The 27,104-nt window shown below is 47.0% G+C and overlaps 1 protein-coding gene across 3 annotated transcripts in view; it reads right to left on the reverse strand.

Annotated features, from left to right (window-relative positions):
* Positions 1-27,104, reverse strand: part of ARMH3 (armadillo like helical domain containing 3) — a 179,975-nt gene that overhangs the window by 152,325 nt on the left and 546 nt on the right. The window contains exons 1-8 of one of the 3 annotated variants that reach the window (XM_077823333.1): positions 18,166-18,220; positions 7,980-8,091; positions 7,388-7,444; positions 7,082-7,228; positions 5,987-6,094; positions 4,872-4,964; positions 4,017-4,091; positions 2,698-2,784 (exon numbers count right to left, since the gene is read on the reverse strand). In XM_077823333.1, coding sequence (XP_077679459.1) covers positions 2,698-2,784; positions 4,017-4,091; positions 4,872-4,964; positions 5,987-6,094; positions 7,082-7,228; positions 7,388-7,444; positions 7,980-8,081 — 669 coding nt within the window. In that variant the 5' untranslated portion in view covers positions 8,082-8,091; positions 18,166-18,220. Of the gene's footprint in view, positions 1-2,697; positions 2,785-4,016; positions 4,092-4,871; positions 4,965-5,986; positions 6,095-7,081; positions 7,229-7,387; positions 7,445-7,979; positions 8,092-8,354; positions 8,430-18,165; positions 18,221-27,104 lie in introns of those variants that run through there. The other 2 variants (XM_077823334.1, XM_077823332.1) reach the window with 2 other exon arrangements.

Genomic DNA, 27,104 nt, shown 5'->3' on the forward strand with positions numbered 1-27,104 from the left:
GGAAGTGGCCAACACCATGTCCCTGCACAGCCCCTGGGAGAGGCGGGGGGGCCACAGGGCTCTATGCACTGCTCTTGTCGCACCTCCAGGTACCTCCCCCCAAGCTCCCATTGGCCATGGTTCCCCGCTCCCGGCCAGTAAGAGCTGCGGGGGGCGGTGCCTGGAGGCAAGGGCAACGCACAGAGCTCTTCTTTCCAACCCGCCCCCCCGACCCCAGGGACGTGGTGCTAGCCGCTTCTGAGAGTGGTACACAGCCTGCGGCACCACGGGGGGCAATCCCGTGGGCCGAATCCAAAGCCCTGACAGGCTGGATCCAGCCCACGGGCCATGGTTTGCCCATCCCTGCTCTAGGTGGAGGGGGAAAGACATTTTGCCAGTGGGATTCCTAGCCACTTGCTAGACAGCAGAGGAGTGTTCAGACTCAGGAATCCATGATTCAATTCCATGGACTAGATGTGTGTTCTGATGGTTATAGAACCTTTTGTCCTTGATTCCCCCATATCCCTGTCTGCCCCCACTGGTCCTATCCATCCCGCCCCCAACTCCTGTCCCTGCCCCCTGCCCTGCTCCTCACCCATTTGCAAGTGAGTTAGGCTGCTCCGTTCTCCTCCTCCTTGTTGTTGCCTGGGCACTAGCAGGTGGCACTGACAGCATGGCTCTCCCTGTTCTCAGTTCTGGTGACTAGTACAATAGTGACCCCCGGCAGCCCGGAGAGTTATCGCAGGACAAATCCTGCTCAGCCCCTGCATCGCTGGGCTGCATCAAGCTCAGGTGGTCTGCGGGGATGATCAGGAGTTATGAGGGGTTGGAGCATGCTCAGTGCAGACAGACTCTTTGGAGACTTTAGCTGCCACTAACAAACTTCTGCTGAACATGTGCAAATAGAGATTTTCAGAGGCTTATAAATTAGTCAGATGCGAGCAGAGTTTCATGGAGATGGTGAAAGGCACCACAGCCACCCACAGCCAAATTTCAATCCCTGCTCTAAAGCACAGAGCCCGCTTCTCAACAGAACAATTACAGGAACTGTTTTAAATGGGCAAAACAACGTATTTTTCCCTAACGTTGTGTAGGAAATGGCTGAATCCTTAAAAAAAGGAAATTCAGCCTGAGGCAGACACCCAGCCTGGAAACAGGTAAAGTTTATAAATGGCAAAGTTATAAACAACTGAAAACATGATCTTATAATAGAAAGTGCTCAGCAATCTTAATTATAGGCATCACTAGCTGCACCATGTGTAAGAAAGCTGATTCATGTTGCCATCTTTAAGTTGATCAAGCTTTACTTTTGTGATGCTGGTGTTGGTGCTGTATTGTATTACACAGAATTTTAAGGCAAAACAGAAGCCTATCACAATTTGACACTTTTAGTAAACACTGATTCATCAGCCTTAGTGTCCCAGCCAAATTCTAACTTGAGAAATTGCCTAAATTCCCCCTGCATTTCATTTAGATACGTCATTCTTCCTCTGCGTCTTCGTCTGCATCTGATTAGCCCGAGCATATTGTAAACACTACAGCAATATGAACACACACAAGGAAACCTTAATATATACTCTCTCTTCCTCAGTCAGGAATGAGGTCAGATAGAAACATATCTGTATTTCATGATTAGTGCAAAACTTAAGAGTCCAGAACTCATGTTTCCAAACAATTAAATTCAAAATCCCGACGTTAAGGAAAACTCTTAAGACAGACAATTATATCATCATGCCTCATGTAAAGAGGCACTGACATTTCACATGTATTTTAACATTTCTTTCATTTTCTCTCTCAAGAATAAGATCAGTAGAAAAAAAAATTTGTAGAAACACAAGCAGATTACTAAATACAGCATCCCAGCTTGGAAAAGGAAAGGAGAATTATGTTTCTTGAGAAGAAGGCGGCAATCAGAGAGATGCAAAGCCACATTTCTCATTCTCCTAAGGAGTTGTAGGCTGTGACATTTCAGCTCATCCTCTAGTCACATGACCGGCATCGCTCCAGAGAGTTCTAAATTCTTTTGACTTGACAGTCAGCTCCAAATCACATGTCCGGGGTCTGAAACCCAAGGCAACTCTATAACAACTTGCTTCTCTTTGGAGAAAATATATTTTACACACACACACACGCTACACATTAATGATTCTTTCAAGAGGCCTTCCTGCAAATCGAAGTAAAGTATTTCCATAGATAAAGTGCAAATCCCCTGAACACCTTTCCTTTGTACTTGTATATAAATAACTGTTTGAACACCTGCACCTTTGGATATGCACGTACATGTAAAAGAAACAGATACTGTCAAAATGGGATGGGGAAATTACTGACATATTCTCTGCCAATGAACATGCAGATGTTGTGCCCAGCTCCTGTAATTGTCCGTTTTTACCCTGCTAAACGTTTCAATGCCTTTTTCTAGAAATTGTATGGATGGCAACACTGCAGCTCTTGTGCAGAACCTTACAACAGCCAGCCAGTGCGGACTCACGCAATAGAGAGCCCACCTTCTGAGAGGAAACAGATTTTAGTCTCACAGCACCAAGGGCTGTTCTTGAAACAGCAAATAAAAGGAGGGTTTAAAGAGGTATCAAGCTGTCTGAGCAGTGGTTGGCCTTTACAAGTGTATTTTAGCACTCACTAAGGGCTCGCATCCCAAGGACAAACTGGCTGAAGAAAGACATCAGGGTAACGAAATGGCTCTCTGCCCCCAACACCTACCTCATACTTTCTGTAGTTAACTAGCAAAGCAAGAAGGACAACAGCGTCATAACCATGCTCCCGGCGACTAGGTGGGTTGGACAGAATCTGAAACAAGAAGCAGGAATGCATCATGTTACCCAGTAGTTGACTATGAAACATAGCTAGTTTCCTGAAGAAGCAAGGCCAAGCAGAACAATATGTAACATATCAGCATATTATGCGCTAAGTGACGTATGAGTAGGGCCCTACCAAATTCACAGCCACGAAAAAAGCATCACAAATGATGAAATCTGGTCTCCCCTGTAAAGTCTGGCTATAGTAGAGGAGCCGCGATGTTGCGATCCTTACTTCAGAGCTGCCTTCAGAGCTGGGCGGCTGGAGAGCGGTGGCTCCCGGCCAGGCACCCAGCCCAGAAAGCAGAGCCGCCACCACCAGCCTCAGTGCAGAAGTAAGGGTGGCAGGGCAGGATATTGGGTGGCAGGGCAGGATATTGGGTGGCAGGGCAGGATATTGGGTGGCAGGGCAGGATATTGCCATCCTTACTTCTCCACTCTGGTGGCGATGGCACCGACTTCAGAGCTGCCGCTCTCCAGCCACCCAACGCTGACGGCAGCGCGGAAGTAGGGTGGCAATACCGCAACCCCCCTACAATAGCCTTGCAACCTCCCGCCTGACCCTCTTTTGGGTGAGGACGCCCACGCTTACAACACTGTGAAATTTAAGATTTAAACATCTGAAACCATGAAATTGAAGATTTTTTAAATGCTATGACCGTGATATTTACCAAAATGGACCGTGAATTTGGTAGGGCCCTATGTATGAGATTTAGAACAGTGAATTGCAACGCATATAAGAAACCAGAGAGAGCCAGTTACGTACACAGGCTTAGAGAGAGCAAAATGTCGCAGCCACAGCATCACCCAGCACTGGCTGTGACAGTATCTCAGTGTATTGCCAGGACACACTCAAATACTTCTCCTAAAAAGCATACCATATCAAAGGGGAGAAAATTGCTGGAAATACCCAGGCTGACTGTCATAATAAGTTCCTCTAGTCTAGAAATCCTCCATGAAATTAGACCCACAGAGCTATTCATCTGCTTTCTGAGCACAAAAGACACAAGTGTGACAATCTTAAAAGCCCACCAGTGACTGAAACCAATAGACCGGCATAAGGAGGCGGCAGCATTATAAAATCTACCACCGAGCTAGGAGTAAGAAGTTGACATGTAACACCAGCGAACCTCTGCTGTATTTAAAGCACTGAACAGTAAATGCACTGATGAAAGTCTGACACTATGGGAAAAGACCTAACAGCCAGAGATGAGAAACACTTACCTGTAAAATAGCTTCAAATATACTGTTAATCATCACATATTCCAGGATTGTGTTCTGGCTGATGTTGTCTGTCACCTGAAAGCAATCAAAGGCTTTTTAAAACGCTGACTGAAGCTCCATAATCCCTAACGTTCTGTACCTGCCTCCAGTGTGCACGGAAACAGGCACGTTCCCCTACTGAACAGACGCTCTAAGTTCATGTGCTCTCAGCAAGGCAAGAGTCCAGGTAGGACGAGAGCAGAGCAAAGTGGGAATAGCTGTGCAGACTCACCCTCCTCCCAGCACCCCGACTCCTTTCTTGTGTGCACCCCAGTCACTGCATCTGCCAGGAGCGTCTCAGACTCTGTGCAACACAGGAAACTTCCACGCTGCTGTGTGTAACTCACTGTCCCAGGGACAGACCAACTTCCTTACATACTCATCACACCACCACAGAAACAGTAACAGCTCCCAGCCCGAGGCCCCTTCCCCTTGCAAGGGTGGAAATGGCTGAGCCGGCCTGGAATCATCCCAGTGCCAATTGAAGATCACATCTGTGCCTCAGGACAGGACAGCCCTTCGCTAGCCTGCAGCCCTTCCAAACTCCACAGGGCTGCCACCCGGGGCTCTTTAACATAGCTGCTCTCTAAAGGAACAATTCTGGAAATGACACGTAGCCATTAAAGACACTGATCAACTGACACTGCAATGTCAGCCCAGGAAGAAAGATCATTCTAGAAGCAGCACTTCCAGCAACCAGACCCTGTACCACACTTTGTCCTCTGCACTCACAGATCCTCCCCGTCCTTTGGTCAGTTTGCCGGCATAGCTGCCCATCAAGGTTTCTAAGCGAAACTTCAGTTTTGTGTTATTTACCGTTACCAAGCAGAGAAGCAGCTTCAGACACAAACTCTTCAGGCTTTCGGAGCCTTCTGCACAAAGCAGCGAGTCCAAGCTCTCCATCAGATTCTGAGGAAGGACACAGTCACAATAAGCCTTCGCGATCTGAATCCATCAGGTTACGTATAGCACACCAGTCTGGCTACCAATCGCTGAACAACACTAAACCCCCCCCTCCAGCCTTGTCAGGAGCCAGGGACGAACTGGTACCAGCCAAAATCTAGGCCACATGTGACGTTAACTTGCTGGACCACATCAGTCCTTACAGCACATTTGCCCAGTTATCCCACCACCTCACTGGAGCTGTTCCACAGCTAACCATCAAATCTTATTATTCATAGAAGGGTTACTCCATAACTGAGACACAAAGCGCCTTATTAAACTGTCCCCTTCCATCACCCCCATGAAAGGAGGTGGCACTCAAAAGTAATGTACGTTCCAATGCCCTGAAGAGCCTCCCCACCTTGTAACTGATTTACAGATCAGACGCCAGCATGAACAGCGGCATTCTGACCTCTGACTGCTATAAACCAGACGTGTACCTGAGCAGCCTAGCAGCAGGACAGAGTTTGCCTGTGGATAGTTAAACGCTGTTCAAGCAACTACACTCACCAGTAAAAAATTCAAAGGTCAGACGCTGGCTGAGTTTACGCTGTCTAAGTTCCCACCCACCCAGCTGTACCGAGGGAAATCGGAGCACCAAAAAGATTGCTACCCCCAGCGCTTGGACTCAATACTGGGGTAACTGGGTGGAATTTTCCAGCCTGCGTTATACAGCAGGTCAGACTAGATAATCTAACAATCCCTTCTGGCCTTAAATTCTATTCATGACAATCCAGGAATCAACACATTGGCGTGAATGGAAAGGAACGACCTCCCTCCATCATTACGTTAGATTTGTAATGAATTACAAGCGCCCTTGTGCTGGGCCTTTGGCAGGCAGAATACACGGGGCAGCTGCATTTAATAATTCGCTTCAGTGTTCAAGCACGCACAGGTGGTTCTTCATAACGGCAACTGTCTATAGAGGACATCCCTGTAGGATAGGGCTGGCGAGCAGCAAGCTGCTCCTCTGAAGCCAGGACCCTTACCTTCATGCACAGCTCTGCTCTGTCGAAGCCCATGAGCATGTTGATGATGTCAAACCCAGAGGTAGATTTGTTCTTCTGATGGACGCCACGAATCAGGGCACATAATGTCTGTGAAGGGAAGAGGGAAGGAAGCAGCTGAGCACAGGATGTCAGGCCACACCTACGACTCGCCCCCCAAAATCCATTCCAAGCCCTGCTCCAGAGACTGACAAAGAACAGATGCTTCAAGGGCCATCATCAATTTAGGTTCCACTACTGTCTGAACTCTTCCCTTCCCGTTGTTCTATGTAACTCCTCAGATTGGGAGAACTCGGAGATTAGAGAAAATACATATTTTTCCAGTGTGCGCATTTGACTGCACCATGCAGACAGCCATTCTCACTGCTTCGCCTGTACAGTCAGACAGTTTCCTCAGCTTGCATGGGTGCCCCACACACCAACAAGGGAGACAGACACATTTACAACCAGAGAAGTGTAACTGCCAAGGCCCAGAAGGGGACGCTGAGCCCAGGGCAGCACCTGACACTCTGTTTAGCAATTCTTGGTGTTCCTTTAAAAAAATGTATTTCTAAAGCATAGAGCAAAATTGCTCTAAATGTCCCCAAAGATATGGATACAATCTCATCAGACAAGTCATTGTCTAATAAGCGTGGTCTCTTGTACAGACTTCACTCCACCTTCTCCAGAGCTTTATTTCATTTCCTCTGTCAGGAAACTCAATGAGGGGCAGGGAGTAGGTGGGGGGGAAGAGAGAACAAACAACCTGCTCTTGGACTATACTTCAGCTCCCAGCCGGGTTACCTGTTGCATTGAAGGGTCCCTCACCTTCCTCCCTTCCCAACCCACCCCGCTGCAGGTGGTCTTCCTCACAATTCCAGAAACTCAGAATTTGCATTTTAAAAGCAATTTACATTTCCCAAGATAGATAGGACTGTGCTGGTCTCGAACCTCCAAACGGAATAAATAATGAAAGCTACCAGTGAGAAGCCACTGCCTCTCAGCCCCGCTAAAGAAACTAGCGCAAGGTGCTTGACAATATGCATAAGCGGAAAACCGGCCCACGCATACGGACTCCCGAGCCATCAGAGCCGGTACCTGTAACGCATTGACCACTCGGATGGGGTGCTCTTCTCCCAAGGCCTGGATGCAGCGCTGGAACAAACAGTTAACGTTATCTTTTATCTTCATTAACTCTTCTCCGTCCAGAGACTCCAGCTTGCTTTCTAGATACTCCAGGTTCACCTGTCGGTCAGGAACGAAGGAAAAACCAATTAATGCATTTTCCTCCAGCTGCTGAAAGGAAGCGGAGACCCACAGGAGAGCAAGTCCCTGCCACATCCCAGGCCACACAAGCAAAGGCGAATCAAAAGATAAGAGGATGGTTTTCAACTCTTACGGTACCTTCATGAGGAAAAGCTCCTCCCAGAACCGAGGGCTGCATTTACTGGGGTCCTCTGTCTGAAAGAGAAAGGAGACCCCATGAGAACAAACAGTACAGCTAGGAGAAAGGCTAAGCACACAGACAGAACATCAGTGTAAACAGTTCAGACTCCGGAAGACAAGGCTACTCACCTGTCACTGGAGTTCTCCAAGTACAATATATTGCCAACACCGATTCCCAAAAGCGGGATTTGCAGAAGCCATTCTCGCCTGAGCAGCTTTTCTTCTTTTCTCCCAGAAATATTCTCTCCCCCAAACCAAAAAGGAGAAGATTCCTCACAGCTCCTCACTATGGAGTCCCTGCCTCCTACTACACTGGCTCCCCTGGCCTGCCACTCCCTTTCCTAACTTCATGGCCACCACATTCTAGATCCCCCGGGGAACGCCACACAGTGACACTGAAGGAGGCAGCAGAGGAAGGCATGTCATTTGAGACAGTTATGGGACAGCCTGGCCTGGACAAAAGCGTGCCCTGTCTCATGGAGAAGAATCCACCACATGGAGCTCTCTCGGCAAACCAAAGGGACAAAAGGAAAAGGGACCCAGTCCTTACCATGAAGATCTCATCGTACATTAGCACAACCTTCTCTTTCAATAGTTTCTTGGAGGCTGAAGATTTCCAGAGCAGTCCGCCTTTCTTCTCCGCTTGGGCCATGGTGTACAGCCTGGGTGTAAGAACAGAGACCAAACTACTGAGAAAGCAGGAGGTGACAGTGTATCACCACAGCACCCAGGAGCTGTAGTCACAGCCAGGACCCCATTGTGCTAGGTACTATACAAAGAGATGGCCCCTGCACGGATGTTTTTCCCCCAAAATGTGTTCTGTCTGCCACAGCCCTGACATCTCTATACCCTAGACTAAGATACTAACAGCCACTAGCATGCAGGAAGTGGGGGGTGGGGGTTAATTGCCACACAAGATACTGACTGAGACCAACGGTCCGGCTAGCCAGATCCTAGTTCAGTTTCCAGCACCAGATTGCTTCAGAGGAAGGTGCAACAAACCCTGCAGAATAGATATGGAATAGCCTGCTTACAAGGAAAGTTTCGTCCTAACCTGTCAGTCAGTGGTTGGTTTGTGGCCTGGAGCAGGAGGGCTTATGTCTCTTCCCGCCTTTTCTTTTTTTTTTTTTTTATTAAAGAAGTCCTTACTATAATCTTGCTAAACACTTGATTTCAGTGACATCTTGTGGCAATCAGTTCCACAGACTGTGTGAAAAAGTAATTCCTTTTATCGTATTTAAACTTGCTGCCTACCAATTTGCTTCAATATCCCTTTGTTCTTATGCTGGGAGAAAGAAAGCAAAGAAGTGCCTGATCAACCTGCTCTACGGCATCTATTATTTTGTATTTCTTTCCTGGAAAAGTGGTTGGCAAACATTACAGTGCATTAGTCCGCTGAGATCCCGACCAAAATCCAATGCAAAATGTTCGCCCACTTGTGCGAGGGCTGCAAGGATTTGCCCCCCATATCAAATGCTGTGTATTCATGATTTTTCCACTGCATCATTGGGGCTTCACAGAAGCATGTGGTTCTGCCCCAAGAGATCCAATTACAGGATTGGGGCCTAAGTTTCTAATGAGCTGTTAGGAAAGAGAGAGTGCCATGAATGGAAATTCTCTCCTTGTTCCCAGAAGCTAGGTAGGTTGCAAGATGCCTGACAATTGATGGTCACAAATACCTAGCAACATTACATATGAGAGAGGACCCTCTCAGAGCAAAAGGAATTTATTTTCCAAAATTATAAACAGGGTCTCTAAAACCCAGGAACAGCTTGGTGCCAACACAGTATTCCTGCCAGCAAGTCAGAGCACTATCAACTGGATGAATGAACTATAAGGTGGACAGAAAGCTGGCTAGATCGTTGGGTTCAACGGGTAGTGATCAATGCCTCGATGTCTAGTTGGTAGCCAGTTTCAAGCAGAGTGCCCCAGGGATCAGTCCTGGGGCCGCTTTTGTTCAACATCTTCATTAATGATCTGGATGATTGAATGGATTGCACCCTCAGGAAGTTTGTGGATGATACTAAGCTGTGGGGAGAGGTAGATACACTGGAGGGTACGGATAGGGTCCAGAGTAACCTAGACAAATTGGAGGATGGGGCCAAAAGAAATCTGATGAGGTCCAACAAGAACAAGTGTAGAGTCCTGCACTTAGGAAGGAAGAATCCCATGCACCGCTACAGACTAGGGACCAAATGGCTCAGCAGCAGTTCTGCAGAAAAGGACCTGGGGATGACAGTGGACGAGAAGCTGGATATGACTCAGCAGTGTGCCCTTGTTGCCAAGAAGGCTAAGGGCATATGGGGCTGCATTAATAGGAACACTGCCAGCAAATCGAAGGAAATGATTATTCCCCTCTATTCGGCACTGGTCCAGAGGCCACATCTGGACTACTGCATCCAGTTTTGGTCCCCCCACTATAGAAAAGATATGGACAAACTGGAGAGAGTCCAGCGGGGCGCAATGAAAATGATCAGGGGGCTGGGGCACATGACTTATGAGGAGAGGCTGAGGGAACTGGGATTGTTTAGTCTGTGGAAGAGAAGAATGAGGGGGGATTTGATAGCTGCTTTCAACTACCTGAAAGGGGTTTCCAAAGAGGATGGATCTAGACTGTTCTCAGTGGCGGCAAATGACAGAACAAGAAGCAATGGTCTCAAGTTGCAGTGGGGGAGGTCTAGGTTGGATATTAGGAAAAACTGCTTCACTAGGAGGGTGGTGAAGCACTGGAATGGGTTCCCTAGGGAGGTGGTGGAATCTCCATCCTTCAAGCTTTTGAAGGCCCGGCTTGACAAAGCCTTGGCTGGGATGATTTAGCTGGGGTTGGTCCTGCTTTGAGCGGGGGGTTGGACTAGATGACCTCACAAGGTCTCTTCCAACCCTAATCTTCTATGATTCTATGTTAGAGGGCACATGGGGTGCACAGAGTTTGACAGGGATCCCCTAGGTCAGATGTATGCATATTAAGTTTATCAAAGGGTGGCATGTGAGGTCTCCACGAAGAGCCAACAGCCCACTGGTTGCATAATCACTGTGAAACATGTGGATGGATGCTGTTTAAGGAATTGTGTATCCATACTGAAAATTATGTTCTTATGGTCTGAGAGTTAAGAAAGGTCACCAGATGGGAATAAATGCTTTTCTCTCACTCACTGGTCATGTGGGTTGTGTATCATCCACTCCACAATGGAGGCCTGTCTACAATCTAAGCTGGATGCTAATCAGGAGATTGTGAAATGGACAAGAAAGAGGCACACGGAAAAACAACCTGCAGGGGAGATCCTGGTTAACAATGAAGACAACGGGGGGCGGGGGAGAGGTACTCCTCCGCATCTTTCCACTGAGGACACAACAGGACAGTGTGACACGTCTCATGAATGGAAGATCACAGCCAAGCTTGGCTGTAATAAACTGGAAGGATTTGGGCTGAGCATAGCTGTATAAGGGTTACCAGTAACTAAGTCAGTCAGTCTAGGTTCTAGAATGCTGTTTCTATTTTACATGTAACCATTTGTTTCCAATATTTCTACTTTTCATTTGAATCCCTACTCTTTATTAAATAAGCTTTTGCTTGTTTTCACAACACACCCAAGTGCTGTGTGGCAAGTGGCGCTGCGATCTCAGGTGTAACTAGTACAGTCAGGGTACTGTTCCTTGGGGAGCAGCAAACCTGGCGGTTGTTCAGTAGGCCAGGGGCTGGACATTCGGAGGTTGGTATGTGCCTACTGTGAACCTGCAAAGGGACAGCAGAGCCTGGCAGGCTCAGAGGGAAGCGCTTGTGATGACCATGGCCAGAGGAGTCAAGGAGCTGACACATGGCAGGCACAGACCTCAAGCTAAGGGCAGGGTGTAGCAAGATGCCTCACGCTCCTGGGTATCCCCAGGAATAATCCCAGTTCCCTACATTAACAATATTCTATTTCATTGTTCTGGTTCTTCCTCATGCTGTGGATTTGCCCTTTGTTCACTGTTGATAGTTGTGTTGTGCCAGCTCGACTGTTGTATAAAGAAACAATCATTGCCCTGCTCTAGTGATGTGTGCTCTGCAATTGTGAAACACACCACAAGGTCTGGGCGTTCGATTCCTCAACCTTCCGAGGTACTCACAGCCCTGCGTCTAATGTTGCAATCAATACAGTAATTCTGACGTTACACAGTGTATGGTATTGATTGCAAATTACATATTTACATTGCTTCATATGATAAAAATTTCCCAATCAAACACTGGAACGTTTTAGCAACCTCCTCACCGTCTCTATGCATCACGCATGGAGGGAATGGAGTATCTCTCCTCGCTCAAACCCCAGGCATTCTCCTGAACTCTCTGCCACTCTCCCCACACCGCCCAAGGGGGTATTACAGAATTCCATTGCTCGCACAGGCAGATTAGAGCTGAAGCAGCCTACAGGGAAAGAAGGGCAGGTGCTTGCGGCAGCTAAGTCAGCAATGATAAATTATGCACACAGAGGTAAGTGCACTGCAGTACATTTCTGGTGCCCCTTGAGCTTCCCAAGTCTGCAGTCATGGAGACAGCTGTGGAATTAAGCTTCCAAAGCAGAATGCCTGGACTCCTTCAGAACATAAGAATGGCCAGACTGGGTCAGACCAAAGATCCAGCTAGCCCAGGATCCTGTCTGCCGACAGTGGCCAGTGCCAGGTGCCCCATAGGGAATGAACAGAACAGGGAATCATCAAGGGATCCATCCCGTCGCCCAGTCCCAGCTTCTGGCAAACAGCCACTGATGGACCGATCCTCCATGAATGTACCTAGTTCTTTTTTGAACCCTGTTATAGTCTTGGCCTTCACAACATCCTCTGGCAAGGAGTTCCACAGGGTGACTGTGCGGTGAGTGAAAAAATACTTCCTTGTGTTTGTTTTAAACCTGCTGCCTATTCATTTCATTTGGTGGTCCCTAGTTCTTGTGCTATACTTCCTTATTTACTTTCTCCACACCAGTCATGATTTTATAGACCTCAATCATATCCCATCTTAGTCGTCTCTTTTCCAAGACTCCTTCCATGATATGTTCAAAGAGCAGATTTCAATGACTAATGGGTGTCTGTTTCAGGATGGAGATTTGGATTTCATTTACTGCAGACACAGGGCTTGGAGTGCCTCACAGTACTGTGAATCACAATAATTACTGAACCAAATCTTACGGCTATTGGACCAGCACTTTTATAGCCAGGCAGGCCTCCATTCAATTAAGATCTGGGGGAAGTTTAAGTCAAACAAACTAGAAAGAAAACATTGTTAAATCACCTTGATGGCTTCCCTCCTCGAGACTCACCATCTCTTTTTAACTGTGTCATGGGAAATAAGATGTCTCCCCAATCAGGAAAAATAATTGGAAACAGAAAGGTTTCAGAGTAACAGCCGTGTTACTCTGTATTGGCAAAAAGAAAAGGAGTACTTGTGGCACCTTTGAGACTAACCAATTTATTTGAGCATAAGCTTTCGTGAGCTACAGCTCACTTCATGAATTGAGCTGTAGCTCACGAAAGCTTATGCTCAAATAAATTGGTTAGTCTCAAAGGTGCCACAAGTACTCCTTTTCTTTTTGGAAACAGAAAGGTTTCTATTAGCAAACAAATCAAAACCGATGCCACTCTGAGCCCGGAGTACAGATCTTTCATGAGATTACCCAAAACAAGCTCTCCAATAGGAATCACAAGTCTCTGAATCCAAAACAGCACACAGCCCCAGTCCACAAACACATCTGTCAGTGTGCTTCTAATTGGATTACAGCTAATGAATCTCAACGTCAACGCTAATAAACTAACTGGCAGTGCTCCTGGGTCTGTGTTCTTGCACCAAATTAAGGGCGGAGGGGTGGGGGGCGGGTAGAGAATCAATACACTCATGTACGTGCTGCAGACCAAAAGAGAGGTGAGAGGTGCAGTATGTTTTAGCACTATTCTCACAGGTCTAGAAAGACGGGAGATTCTAAACCCCATGTGAAACAAGTGCTTGCTGCCAGGCCAGCATCAGAAAGACGAGATCATGTAAAACTCCAAGTCTTTGTCAAGATAAGAATTGGGATTTGGCATCTCTTAAACTAAGTTACAGGGAAAGCACACGCAGAAGATTGCTAGAGGCAACAATTAAATAATGCCTTTGTTTATGATTTGTTATTCTAGGGACTACAAATGAGCATGTGGAGGAACCAGAAGAGAAAAGTTCAACTCTCCTTTCATTCCAAAGCACCTGGTCTCATGACCTAGGACGATCAGCCAGCGCTAATGGGTTTTTGTTTTCATTTTATGCAATTATATGATGCATCTAGCTGCAAGAAATAGATATTTTAGAAATTAAAAGCTGCACTTAGCTACTGGGGGCTTTCTAAGTACCTGCAGAAAAAATTGAACATTCCTATAATCTTGTTGTTGAAAACTTTTACACACGATAGAGATGCTGAATTAGCAGACTTTTTAAACAATGGGACTAACTGGCTGTAGTTAACAGAGCTATTCCTTCAAACAGATTACTGATGTAAAGGCATCGACACGTTTTCATACTCCTGAGTTCACAGGGACAATTCTATTAACATGCAGCTGCAGCTGAGTGCCCAGGAGATCTACCCCACAGAGCTGAGAGAGAGCTGCATGGGAATGTTTAGTACACCAGCCACTTCACTGCACAGCTGTAACGAGGCTGGTTCTGGCGGGACCCAACTGAGAGTGCCAATGGCTGGGGTTTCTACGCACACCAAGGCAAACCAAACCAGCCAAACAGAGAAGACTTTGGTTTTACTACACTGGTTAACCACAAGTCACACAAGCAATTCCCCTAGATGCTCCAGTTTCCCAGTATCCCCCACCAGTGCCACTCGTTATGGGGACAGATAGTTATGAAAACCAATACCCCAGTAAAAGAGAAAAGGTTCTCTTGATCCCAAAAGACCAAGCCCCAGACCCAGGTCAATATACAAATCAGATCTTACCCACAAATCATGCTGTTGCCAATCCTTTAGAATCTAAAATCTAAAGCTTTATTCATAAAAGGAAAAAGATAAAGATGAGAGCTAGAAGTGGTTAAATGGAATCAATGACATACAGTGACGGCCAACTTCTTGGTTCAGGTTTATAGCAGTGATGGAATAAATGGCAGGTTCAAATCAAGTCTCTGGAGAACATCCCCAGCTGGGATGGGTCTTTCAGTCCTTGGTTCAAAGCTTCAGTGCAGCAAAGTCCCTCCAGAGGTCAGAAGCAGGATTGAAGACAAGATGGAGGAGCTGCAGCAGGTTTTTATAGTCTCTTGCCATGTGGTCTTTCTTTCTTTGTCCCAAGGACAAGCTGTCACTCACATGGTCTGGGAAAACCTCAGAATTTTGTCCATAGGCAGGTCCCTGCACATCTTGCTGAGTCGCAAGGCGTGTCTGCCTTCTCTCAATGGGTCAGTTGTGTAGCTGATGGTCCTTAATGGGCCATCAATCAGGCTAGGCAAAGTTGACACCAACTTGTCTGGGGTGTCACCCAGAAGCAGAGCATAAGTTTGAAAAACAGACAGTACAGAGCCAATACTTGTATCATTTTTGTATTTAAAGATATATGCAAACAGATCGCATAATCCTAACCAGCAAACCATAACCTCGTCTTAGACACCTTATTTGACCCCCTTTATACAAGATTTGGTGCCACTGCAGGACCTTGGTTGCAACAATGTTCTATGCGGTCCCAGTTCAAGTCACTAACGTCACAACAGCAAAAGCTTCAGGACACTTCATCTGGGACTGAAGAGACATGGCATCATGAAAGTGGAGACATAAATGCCATGGCAGTTAAGTGTTCATGCATAAAAGCCTTGCCTGCACTACAAAGTTTACCCACTGCCAACACTGGGCTCAGGATGATCTGGCGCTGAATGTGCATCCAAGCACAACGCAGGCTTAATGAAAAGGAGGACTTGTGGCACCTTAGAGACTAACCAATTTATTTGACCATAAGCTTTCGTGAGCTACAGCTCACTTCATCGGATGCATACTGTGGAAAAATGCATCCGATGAAGTGAGCTGTAGCTCACGAAAGCTTATGGTCAAATAAATTGGTTAGTCTCTAAGGTGCCACAAGTCCTCCTTTTCCTTTTGCGAATACAGACTAACACGGCTGTTACTCTGAAACGCAGGCTTAGCACATCTATCACTAATTTCATTTGAGAATCCACAGCAGAGTTCTGCAAACCAAACCTGTGACGTACAAATGAACACACTATTAGTAACTTGTCACTAAAATACCCACAGAAATTGCAAGCAAAAACCTTAACAATGTTACGGTTGGGGCTTTGATCACAAAACCTGGCCAGCTAAAACTATGATTTCCACAACAGGCGTAATTCAGCCCCTTCACAAACACTTTGCTTTATTGTATAGAGTATGTCTCTTGTAATGGCAAAAATAATATTACTGTATATGGTTTTAACTATAACAACTCTAAACTCCATGTATCCAACCTGTGGTTACTGGCCGATCCATATCTTTCCATTTCCAGACTTTGGTATGTACATTGCAACGTCAACGTTGCATTAGCATTGCTTTGAATTTGTTTCCTTATCTAACAAACCTGAATATTTTTGGGTTTGTGAGCAATCGCACACTCACACACACAGCTACACATCCCAGTACACAGTCCTAGAAATAACCCATTGCACTTTTTTTAGCATGCAATGCTCAATAACCACATTCTTGTTCACTACTGCAGCGTCAAACTGGTTTTCAGAGTTGGGAAAAAGAAAAGGAGGACTTGTGGCACCTTAGAGACTAACCAATTTATTATGCTCAAATAAATTGGTTAGTCTCTAAGGTGCCACAAGTAAAACAATGTTTTTTCTAACCCACAGCCCTTCATGTTTCCCCCCACCCCAGTCTGTGAGGCTGGATTCTTTCCACTGCACAAGTCATGACGCATAATAAAGATTCTGCAGGCCAAATTAAGCCCACAGTGACACCTGTGCAACTCCACTATCTACAAATTAGGCCCTCTGTGACACTATCAAGACCCCCGTTGTCTTTATATTAAGCCCTGTATGATCCCAGAACTGATCACATAACTGAAAATTAATGGGAGCTTAGGTACGAATGATCATGACTTGGTCACACTTACAATTTGCAAGCAGAATAAAGCCCAGACAAGCAATATATATATATATATATATATATACACACACACACGGTTCTTTAATCGGGTCAATTTCACAAAGCTGAAAACAATTATGAGCCGAATCAGCTGGGAGGAAGAATATAATCCGAAAAATGTGAATAACTGGGAATCATTTAAGAACACCTTACTAGATGAAGAAAAAGCCACTCTCCCACAATTGAGGAAGAAGTCTGTGCTGGGTAAAAAACCAACCTGGGTTAAGACGGGAAGCGAAGGTAGTGGTAAAAAAATAAAAAATAATATATAAGAAATGGAGGAAATCAGAAGTTGATACCAATTAATATAAAACAGAAGTTAGGAATTGTAGAAAATTGATAAGGGAAGCCAAGACACACAAGCAGAAATCAATGGCCAGCAGAATTAAGGACAATAATGAGATTTTTTTAATATATTAGAAGCAAAAAGAGTCCTGATAGCGGTACTGGTCCATTATTAGATGGAAATGGTAGATTCATCAATAATAATGCAGAAAAGGCAGAAATGTTCAATATATATTTCTATTCCATATTTGGGGAAAAAACAGATAATATAGTCTTATCATATGGTGATAACACTCTTTCCATTCCACTAACATCTCTGGAAGATGTTAAACAAAAGCTACTGAAGTTAGACATTTTTAAATCAGCAGGTCCAATTAACTTGCATTCAAGAGTTTTAAAAGAGCTGGCTGAGGTGCTCATTGGATCATTAATGTTAATTCTCAATAAGTCTTGTAGCACTGGGGAAATTCCAGACGACTGGAAGAAAGCTAAGGTTGTGCCTATTTTTAAAAAGGGTAAATGTAACAACCCAGTTAATTATTGGCCTGCCAGCCTTACATCAATCCTGGGCAAGATAATGGAGTGGCTGACACAGAACCCAATTTATAAAGAATTAAAGAGAGTTAAGGTAATTAATGCAAATTAACATGGGCTTATGAAAAACAGATCCTGTCAAACTAACCTGGTATCTTTTTTTTTTTTTTTTTTTTTTTTTTTAAGAAATTACATGTTTGGCTGATAAGGGTAATAAAGGCATTTGACTTGGTACCACACGACATTTTGATTACAAAACCAGAACTGACATGTCACATATTAAATGGATTAAAAACTGGCTGACAGGTCTCAAAAAGTAACTAAACAGGGAATCATCATTGAGCAGGTGTGTTTCCAGTGGGATCTCATGGGAATCGGTTCTTGGCCCAACTCTATTTAACATTTTTATCTATGACTGCGGGGGGAACTTTAAAACATCACTGATCAAGTTTGCAGACAGCACAAAAATTGGGCGAGTGGTAAATAATGAAGAGAACAGGCCACTGATTCAGAGCTATCTGGAGTGTTTGGGAAACTGGGGTGCAAGCAAACAACATGTTTTAATATGGCTGCATGTCTACATCTAGGAACAAAGAATGTAGGCCACACTTACAGGATGGGGGAGTCTATCCTGGGAAGCAGTGACCCTGAAAAAAGATTTTGGGGTCCTGGTGGAGAATCAGCTGAACAGGAGCTCCCAGTGTGATGCTGTGGCCAAAAGAGCTAATGCGATCCTGGGATGCATAAACAGGAGAATCTCAAGTAGGAGCAGAGAGGTGATTTTACCTCTATTTGGCACTGGTGCAACCACTGCTTGGATCCTGTGTCCAGTTCTGATGCCCAGAGTGCAAGAAGGATGTTGATAAACTGGAGAGGGATCAGAGAAGAGCCAAGAGAATGATTAAAGGATTAGAAAACATACTTTACAGAGACTTATCTCTTTGAGTCTATCTATTTAGCTTAACAAAGAGAAGATTAAGGGTGACATGCTTACAATCTATAAGAATCAACATGGGGAACAAATATTTACTAATGGGCTCTACAGTCTAGCAGAGAAAGGTCTAATACGATCCAATGGCTGAAAGCTGAAGCTAGACAAATTCAGACTAGAAATAAGGCGTATATTTTTAAGTGACAGTAATTAATCATCGGAACAATTTACCAAGGGCCAGCGATGGAGAATCCACCATGACAATTTTTAAAATCAAGACTGGATGTTTTTCTAACAGATCTGCTCTAGGAATTATTGTGGGGAAGTTTTATGGCCTGTGCTAAGCAGGAGGTCGAACTAGATGACCACAGTGGTCCCTTCTGGCCTTGGAATCAATGAATCCCATTGCCTTCAGTGGGTCTGCACAGGTGTAGCTGGCTGGAATTCAGTAACCAATTCTGTTGATGATACACAAAGGAACAGAATGCAGCTCATGGCCTCTGCAGGCTAACAGGAGTAAAAAGAGGATAAATGTATTTCTATCGCTAACACCAGCGCATCTGGTGAGCAAGGTGGTGCCATTTTTACATAGATGCTTTTCAGAGAGGAACCATACTTCAGATGAAGGTGGTATCTCTCCAAAAAGTCAGAAAGGAATTTTAACCTGCTGTCTTGGCTAAGAGCAAGCATGAGAAATAAGTGTACTTAAAAAGCAGGTGTGCAATGGAAGTAACTTTCATACTAATAAGCACAAAAAGAAAAGGAGGACTTGTGGCACCTTAGAGACTAACCCATTTATTTGAGCATGAGCTTTCGTGAGCTACAGCTCACTTCAAAATAAATGGGTTAGTCTCTAAGGTGCCACAACGACTCCTTTTCTTTTTGTGAATACAGACTAACACAGCTGCTACTCTGAAACTAATAAGCACGTACATCTTCAAAATACAGTACCGACACTAATATTGCTATGCAGATAGGCAGGTGGGGCCCTTTAGCCCAGGACAGCAGCCTACCTAGGAGAAGGAAAACTCCAATCTCAAATCCCCATCCATAGGTTAAATGAAGTTTGGTGCTGGGCAGTGACACACCAATACCTCCTGTTGGTGTTTCAGAAGGTCTACAGCAAGCAGATGGGGAGAGAGTGGGCATGTACTTAGCATAACTGGGGAAAGGCTCCGTGTGCTGCATGTCAGGGACGCCATACGCTCTTGCCAGTGCAAAAGTGGACAGAAGGACGCGCACACTAGCTGAGGAAATATGGAGTGTCTGAAGATTTAACAACTATGGTGAAGGACCTGTACAGTTCACCTAAAACAGTGATCCAAACCTGCTTGGCAATGATAACAAGTCCCACTGAGACGAAAGCTGGACTGGACCAGGAGTCAACTGCAGTTTATCATACTGATGGACTATATCAGCAGGAAGCCACCAATGAGAAAAGGTGAGCAGCTGCTATATGGAGACAACATAGTAATAAAGACATCCTCAAAAGAAGTCAGAGGAAATAGGAAAGCTGGCCTGGGATGGAAATGAACATGACTAAGACTGAGGTCACCTGGGTCACTAGAGGTGGGAAACTGGACACAGATTTTAATGGAGGGAGATTAAACCTGGCTGACTGTGACCCAAGAACACCCTAAATGCCTACTGGCAAGAGGGCTACGGGAACATCTTGATTCTAGTTTGTACATTCCAGTTTATCAAAGAACATCATGTGACGTCTTAAATGGAAGTTGGGGTCACAATGATCATTAATATTGTTGTGAAATGTATGTACAGCCACTATATAAGGCATTACGTTTAAAAACTAAATATATGGTTTTAAGTCTGTATCAAGGTAAATTCATGGAGGCTAAGTCCATTAATGGCTATCAGCCAGGATGGGTAAGGAATGCTGTCCCTAGCCTCTGTTTGTCAGAGGGTGGAGATGGATGGCAGGAGAGAGATCACTAGATCACTACCTGTTAAGTTCACTCCCTCTGGGGAACCTGGCATTGGCCACTGTCGTCAGACAGGATACTGAGCTGGATGGACCTTTGGTCTGACCCAGTATGGCCATTCTTATGTTCATAAGGAAAAATAGGTATTCCTCCAAACAGGAGGTCAGATATGGATCCCTCGGTCAGAATGTAAAACAAGCGTTGTAAGCTAACACTACGGATGCATCTCCTCAGACCTGATGCCAGTGGAGGGATTCTGCTCTTCTTCCACATCTGGTTCAAAATCTGTACCTCACATCCCAGGCTCTATACCTTCCCCTCTGCCCTGGTTTCCCACCACAAGCCCTTTGTGCTCTATACTCTGCTAGCTCCAATCTTACTGAACCCTGCCATCTTCTCCACCTCACATCCCTGCATCTTTCTAAAGTCTGGGAGGCAGTGACCATGAGTTGGTTGAGTTCAGGATCCTGACGCAGGGAAGAAAGGTAAGCAGCAGGATACGGACCCTGGACTTCAGGAAAGCAGACTTCGACTCCCTCAGGGAACGGATGGCCAGGATCCCCTGGGGGACTAACTTGAAGGGGAAAGGAGTCCAGGAGAGCTGGCTGTATTTCAAGGAATCCCTGTTGAGGTTACAGGGACAAACCATCCCAATGAGTCGAAAGAATAGTAAATATGGCAGGCGACCAGCTTGGCTTAATGGTGAAATCCTAGCAGATCTTAAACATAAAAAAGAAGCTTACAAGAAGTGGAAGGTTGGACATATGACCAGGGAAGAGTATAAAAATATTGCTCGGGCATGTAGGAATGAAATCAGGAGGGCCAAATCGCACCTGGAGCTGCAGCTAGCGAGAGATGTCAAGAGTAACAAGAAAGGTTTTTTCAGGTATGTTGGCAACAAGAAGAAAGCCAAGGAAAGTGTGGGCCCCTTACTGAATGAGGGAGGCAACCTAGTGACAGAGGATGTGGAAAAAGCTAATGTACTCAATGCTTTTTTTGCCTCTGTTTTCACTAACAAGGTCAGCTCCCAGACTGCTGCGCTGGGCATCACAAAATGGGGAAGAGATGGCCAGCCCTCTGTGGAGATAGAGGTGGTTAGGGACTATTTAGAAAAGCTGGACGTGCACAAGTCCATGGGGCCGGACGAGTTGCATCCGAGAGTGCTGAAGGAATTGGCGGCTGTGATTGCAGAGCCATTGGCCATTATCTTTGAAAACTCGTGGCGAACCGGGGAAGTCCCGGATGACTGGAAAAAGGCTAATGTAGTGCCAATCTTTAAAAAAGGGAAGAAGGAGGATCCTGGGAACTACAGGCCAGTCAGCCTCACCTCAGTCCCTGGAAAAATCATGGAGCAGGTCCCCAAAGAATCAATCCTGAAGCACTTGCATGAGAGGAAAGTGATCAGGAACAGCCAGCATGGATTCACCAAGGGAAGGTCATGCCTGACTAATCTAATCGCCTTTTATGATGAGATTACTGGTTCTGTGGATGAAGGGAAAGCAGTGGATGTATTGTTTCTTGACTTTAGCAAAGCTTTTGACACGGTCTCCCACAGTATTTTTGTCAGCAAGTTAAGGAAGTATGGGCTGGATGAATGCACTATAAGGTGGGTAGAAAGCTGGCTAGATTGTCGGGCTCAACGGGTAGTGATCAATGGCTCCATGTCTAGTTGGCAGCCGGTGTCAAGTGGAGTGCCCCAGGGGTCGGTCCTGGGGCCGGTTTTGTTCAATATCTTCATAAATGATCTGGAGGATGGTGTGGATTGCACTCTCAGCAAATTTGCGGATGACACTAAACTGGGAGGAGTGGTAGATACGCTGGAGGGCAGGGATAGGATACAGAAGGACCTAGACAAATTGGAGGATTGGGCCAAAAGAAATCTGATGAGGTTCAATAAGGATAAGTGCAGGGTCCTGCACTTAGGATGGAAGAATCCAATGCACCGCTACAGACTAGGGACCGAATGGCTAGGCAGCAGTTCTGCGGAAAAGGACCTAGGGGTGACAGTGGACGAGAAGCTGGATATGAGTCAGCATGCATTACCACCAATATATCCTCTAACGCCCTCAAAGCTGTGGTAAAATGCCCATCTGGCCGAACCTGGAGTTCACACCGTTGCTGAAAAACAAATCAACTAGTGTAGATGCAGCTATACTTCCTCCCATCACACCCCACTACAAAAAGCACCATTTAAAGAAAAATATTCCTACTAGACACAGGAATTTAAGCCATTTCTTCCTGCACAACTGCTGTAAGATCCAGCCCTTCCTCTGTGTTAGAACAGATCAAATGCTCAGCAAGGCCCTCATTGTCCCGCACATCAACCGCTGCAGCTGCCCCCCCCCCCCCCCCGGACTTGACAAATGTCACCCAGGCCCACCTACATGCATTCAAAATGCTGCTGCAAAGATCATCACCACAGCCACATTGTCCCACTCTTCGCATCCCTTTGCTGGCTCCCCCTTCTCCAGTGCATCAAGCACTAAGTAGTGGTCTTTACTTTTCAGGACCCACACAGGCTATCCCAGCCCAAGCTGCTACCTCTCACAGGCTATCAAGAGGACAACTCCCACCCCCTGATCAGGCAATGAAGTCAGTCTTGATTGTCTATTTGTCAAATTTCCCATGAGTACCTTTTGCTCTTTCTCCCACGCTGCCCCTTCTGTATGGAAGGAGCATCCATTAACATCTATAAACCCATTTCTTTGTCCTCTTTCAAATCCCTCCTTAAAACAGTCCTCTGCCATGATGCCTACAACACCCTAAACAGCTGGTGTGCTGTGACTACTGCCGATCACCCTGATCTTAATCTTCTTACTGTGTGCTCCTTCCCTCCCCCCTTTGTTTGTTGTATTCACACCATTGTCTCTTGCCTTCTTGTAAAGACATTGGGAAAGGGACCATCTTTGTGTTCTATCTTTACAACATCTAGCATAAAGGGGCCCTGATCCCTGACTGCCATAGGCACTATGGCAATACAGCCAACACACTATTCACAGTAGTGATCTTGTGAATAATCCAAGAAAGGAGCAACCAGCGATTAGAGGAAAACAGACTGGGGGGGGAACCTGGATTTGTGCTGGAAATGGCCCACCTTGATTATCATACACATTGTAAGGAGAGTGATCACTTTAGATCAGCTATTACCAGCAGGAGAGTGGGGTGGGGGGAGAGAGAACCTTTTGTAGTGATAAACACCCATTTTTTCATGGTCTGTGTGTATAAAAACATCTTCTGTATTTTCCACAGTATGCATCCGATGAAGTGAGCTGTAGCTCACGAAAGCTTATGCTCAAATAAATTGGTTAGTCTCTAAGGTGCCACAAGTACTCCTTTTCTTTTTGCGAATACAGACTAACACAGCTGTTACTCTGAGACTACATACTGTAAAACTAATATTTTATGCTAACCGAGTTTTAAGGAACCAGCCAGGGCCACATTAGAAGAAGCCACTGAGATGCTCTGGCACAGCTCCCTCCACCAGCAACACCAGCACATGTCTGGGACAGGTCACTTTTTTCCAAATACGGTATTACAAATACTGCTGAATTACAGCGCTCATATTAAAACACTTCCATCCATGGGACATTTGCTATACAATACTGCATAGGAAAAATCAATTGTTTTACAAGCTCCATGTAACTTGGGGGGGAATCTATCTATCATACTTTAAGTTTCTGTCCGTACACCTATCAGGTGAATGACAGATATAAGAATAGCCATACTGGATCAGACCAAAGTCCATCTAGCCCACTATCCTGTCTTCCAACTGTGGTCAATGCCAGGTACCCCAGAGAGAATGAACGGAACAGGGAATCATCAAGTGATCCATCCCCTGTCACTCATTCCCAGCTTCTGGCAAACAGAGGCTAGGGACACCATCCCTGCCCATCTTGGCTAATAGTCATTGATGGACCTATTCTCCATCAATTTATCTAGTTCTTTTTTGAACCCTGTTATAGTCTTCACAACATCCTCTGGCAAAGAGTTCCACAGGTTGACTGTGCATTATGTGAAGAAATACTTCCTTTTGTTTGTTTTAAACCTGATGCCTATTAATTTCATTTGGTGACCCCAGTTCTTGTATTATGAGGAGTAAATAACACCTCCTTATTTACTTTCTCCACATCAGTCATGATTTTATAGACCTTTATTATATCCCCCGAGTCATCTCTTTTCCAAGCTGAAAAGCCCCAGTCTCATAAATCTCTCCTCATACGGAAGCCGTTCCATACCCCTAATCATTTTTGTTGCCCTTTTCTGAACCTTCTCCAATTCCAGTATATCTTTTTTGAGATGGGGCACCACATCTGCACACACTATTCAAGGTGTGGGCGTACCGTGGATTTATATAGAGGCAATATGATATTTTCTGTCTTATTATCTGTCCTTTTCTTAATGATGCCAACATTCTGTTTGCTTTTTTGATGGCCGCTGCACACTGAGTGGATGTTTTCAGAGAACTACCCACAATGACTCCAAAATCTTTCTTGAGTGGTAACAGCTAATTTAGACTCATCATTTTATATGTAGAGTTGGGATGATGTTTTCCAATGTGCATTACTTTGCATTTATCAACACTGAATTTCATCTGCCATTTTGTGGCCCACGCACCCAGGTTTGTGAGATCCCTTTGTAGCTCTTCGCAGTCTGCCTGGGACTTAACTACCTTGAGTAGTTTTGTACCATCTGCTGATTTTGCCACCTCACTGTTTACTCCAGTTTCCAGGTCATTTATGAATATGCTGAATAGGACTGAGCCCAGCACAGACCCTGGGGCAGGGTTCTCCACCTTTTTCTTGCTGAGGCCTCCCTCAACATGCTATAAAAACACCAGGGCCCAGTGGGCGGGGCAGGGAGCAAGGGGCTCCGGGCCGGGGTGGACAGGGGCATGAGTTCCCTTTACAAAAACCATGTTGACTCGTCCCCAACAAATTATGTTCATCTATCTATGTGTCTGACAATTTTGTTCTTTACTACAGTTTCAGCCAGTTTGCCCGGTACTGAAGTCAGGCTTACTGGCCTGTAATTGCCGGGGTCTCCTCTGGAGCCCTTTTTAAAGATTGGCATCACATTAGCTCTCCTCCAGTCATCTGGTACAGACGCTGATTTAAATGATCAGTTACAGGCTACAGTTAGTAGTTCTGCAGTTTCACATCTCAGTTCCTTCAGAACTCTTGGGTGAATCCCATCTGGTCCTGGTGACGTATTACTGTTTAGTTTATCAATTTGTTCCAAAAGCTCCTCTAATGACACCTCAATCTGGGACAGTTCCTCAGATTTGTCACTTAATATCCTCAAATAACATCTGCCAACGGCAGTGGTCCACCCGCAGGAATCCAACTGGGGTGAACCCTGGCCTCCGGCAGCAACCCAACAGGACGGTACACTCCCGGGACCCACATGGGGTGAACCCTCACACTCATGCAGTCCCAGGGGAGAATACACCCACGGGGACCCTACTGTGATGGAGCTCCCGGGAATGGAGCTCTGCGTCCTGGCATGTCCAGTGCACAGCGTAATCGCCGCAGTAAGGGCGGGTCGCTCCGGCTCAGGCCGTGCTGGGTACCCACAGCCTGTGACGGGCACAGACCCAGAGGGATGAGAGTTGTATCCAGGAGCCTCCCCCCAACTGTGCATGACAGAGTCCCCAACCGACGGGGCAGAGCCCCCAGACCCCTCCCGGCCAACCCCCCCCCACCACCACCAACGGGGCAGAGCCCCAGACCCCTCCCGGCCAACGACCCCGACCGACGGGGCAGAGCCCCCAGACCCCTCCCGGCCAACCCCCCCCACCGACGGGGCAGAGCCCCCAGACCCCTCCCGGCCAACCAACCGCACAGACGGGGCAGAGCCCCCAGACCCCTCCCGGCCAACCCCCCACCAATGGGGCAGAACCCCAGACCCCTCCCGGCCAACCCCCCACCAACGGGGCAGAGCCCCCAGACCCCTCCCGGCCAACCCCACCCCCCACCAACGGGGCAGAGCCCCCAGACCCCTCCCGGCCAACCCCACCCCCCACCAACGGGGCAGAGCCCCCAGACCCCTCCCGGCCAACCAACCGCACAGACGGGGCAGAGCCCCAGACCCCTCCCGGCCAACCCCCCACCAATGGGGCAGAACCCCAGACCCCTCCCGGCCAACCCCCCACCAACGGGGCAGAGCCCCCAGACCCCTCCCGGCCAACCCCACCCCCCACCAACGGGGCAGAGCCCCCAGACCCCTCCCGGCCAACCCCACCCCCCACCAACGGGGCAGAGCCCCCAGACCCCTCCCGGCCAACCAACCGCACAGACGGGGCAGAGCCCCAGACCCCTCCCGGCCAACCCCCCACCAACGGGGCAGAACCCCAGACCCTTCCCGGCCAACCCCACCCCCCACCAACGGGGCAGAACCCCAGACCCTTCCCGGCCAACCCCACCCCCCACCAACGGGGCAGAACCCCCAGACCCCTCCCGGCCAACCCCACCCCCCACCAACGGGGCAGCAGAGCTCCCAGACCCCTCCCGGCCAACCCCACCCCCCACCAACGGGGCAGCAGAGCCCCCAGACCCCTCCCGGCCAACCCCACCCCCCACCAACGGGGCAGCAGAGCCCCCAGACCCCTCCCGGCCAACCCCACCCCCCACCAACGGGGCAGCAGAGCCCCCAGACCCCTCCCGGCCAACCCCACCCCCCACCAACGGGGCAGCAGAGCCCCCAGACCCCTCCCGGCCAACCCCACCCCCCACCAACGGGGCAGAACCCCAGACCCCTCCCGGCCAACCCCCCCCACCCCCCACCAACGGGGCAGAGCCCCAGACCCCTCCCGGCCAACCAACCGCACAGACGGGGCAGAGCCCCCAGACCCCTCC

Source organism: Eretmochelys imbricata, chromosome 7 (genome assembly GCF_965152235.1).
Source record: "Eretmochelys imbricata isolate rEreImb1 chromosome 7, rEreImb1.hap1, whole genome shotgun sequence".
Taxonomy (NCBI): Eukaryota; Metazoa; Chordata; order Testudines; family Cheloniidae; genus Eretmochelys; species Eretmochelys imbricata.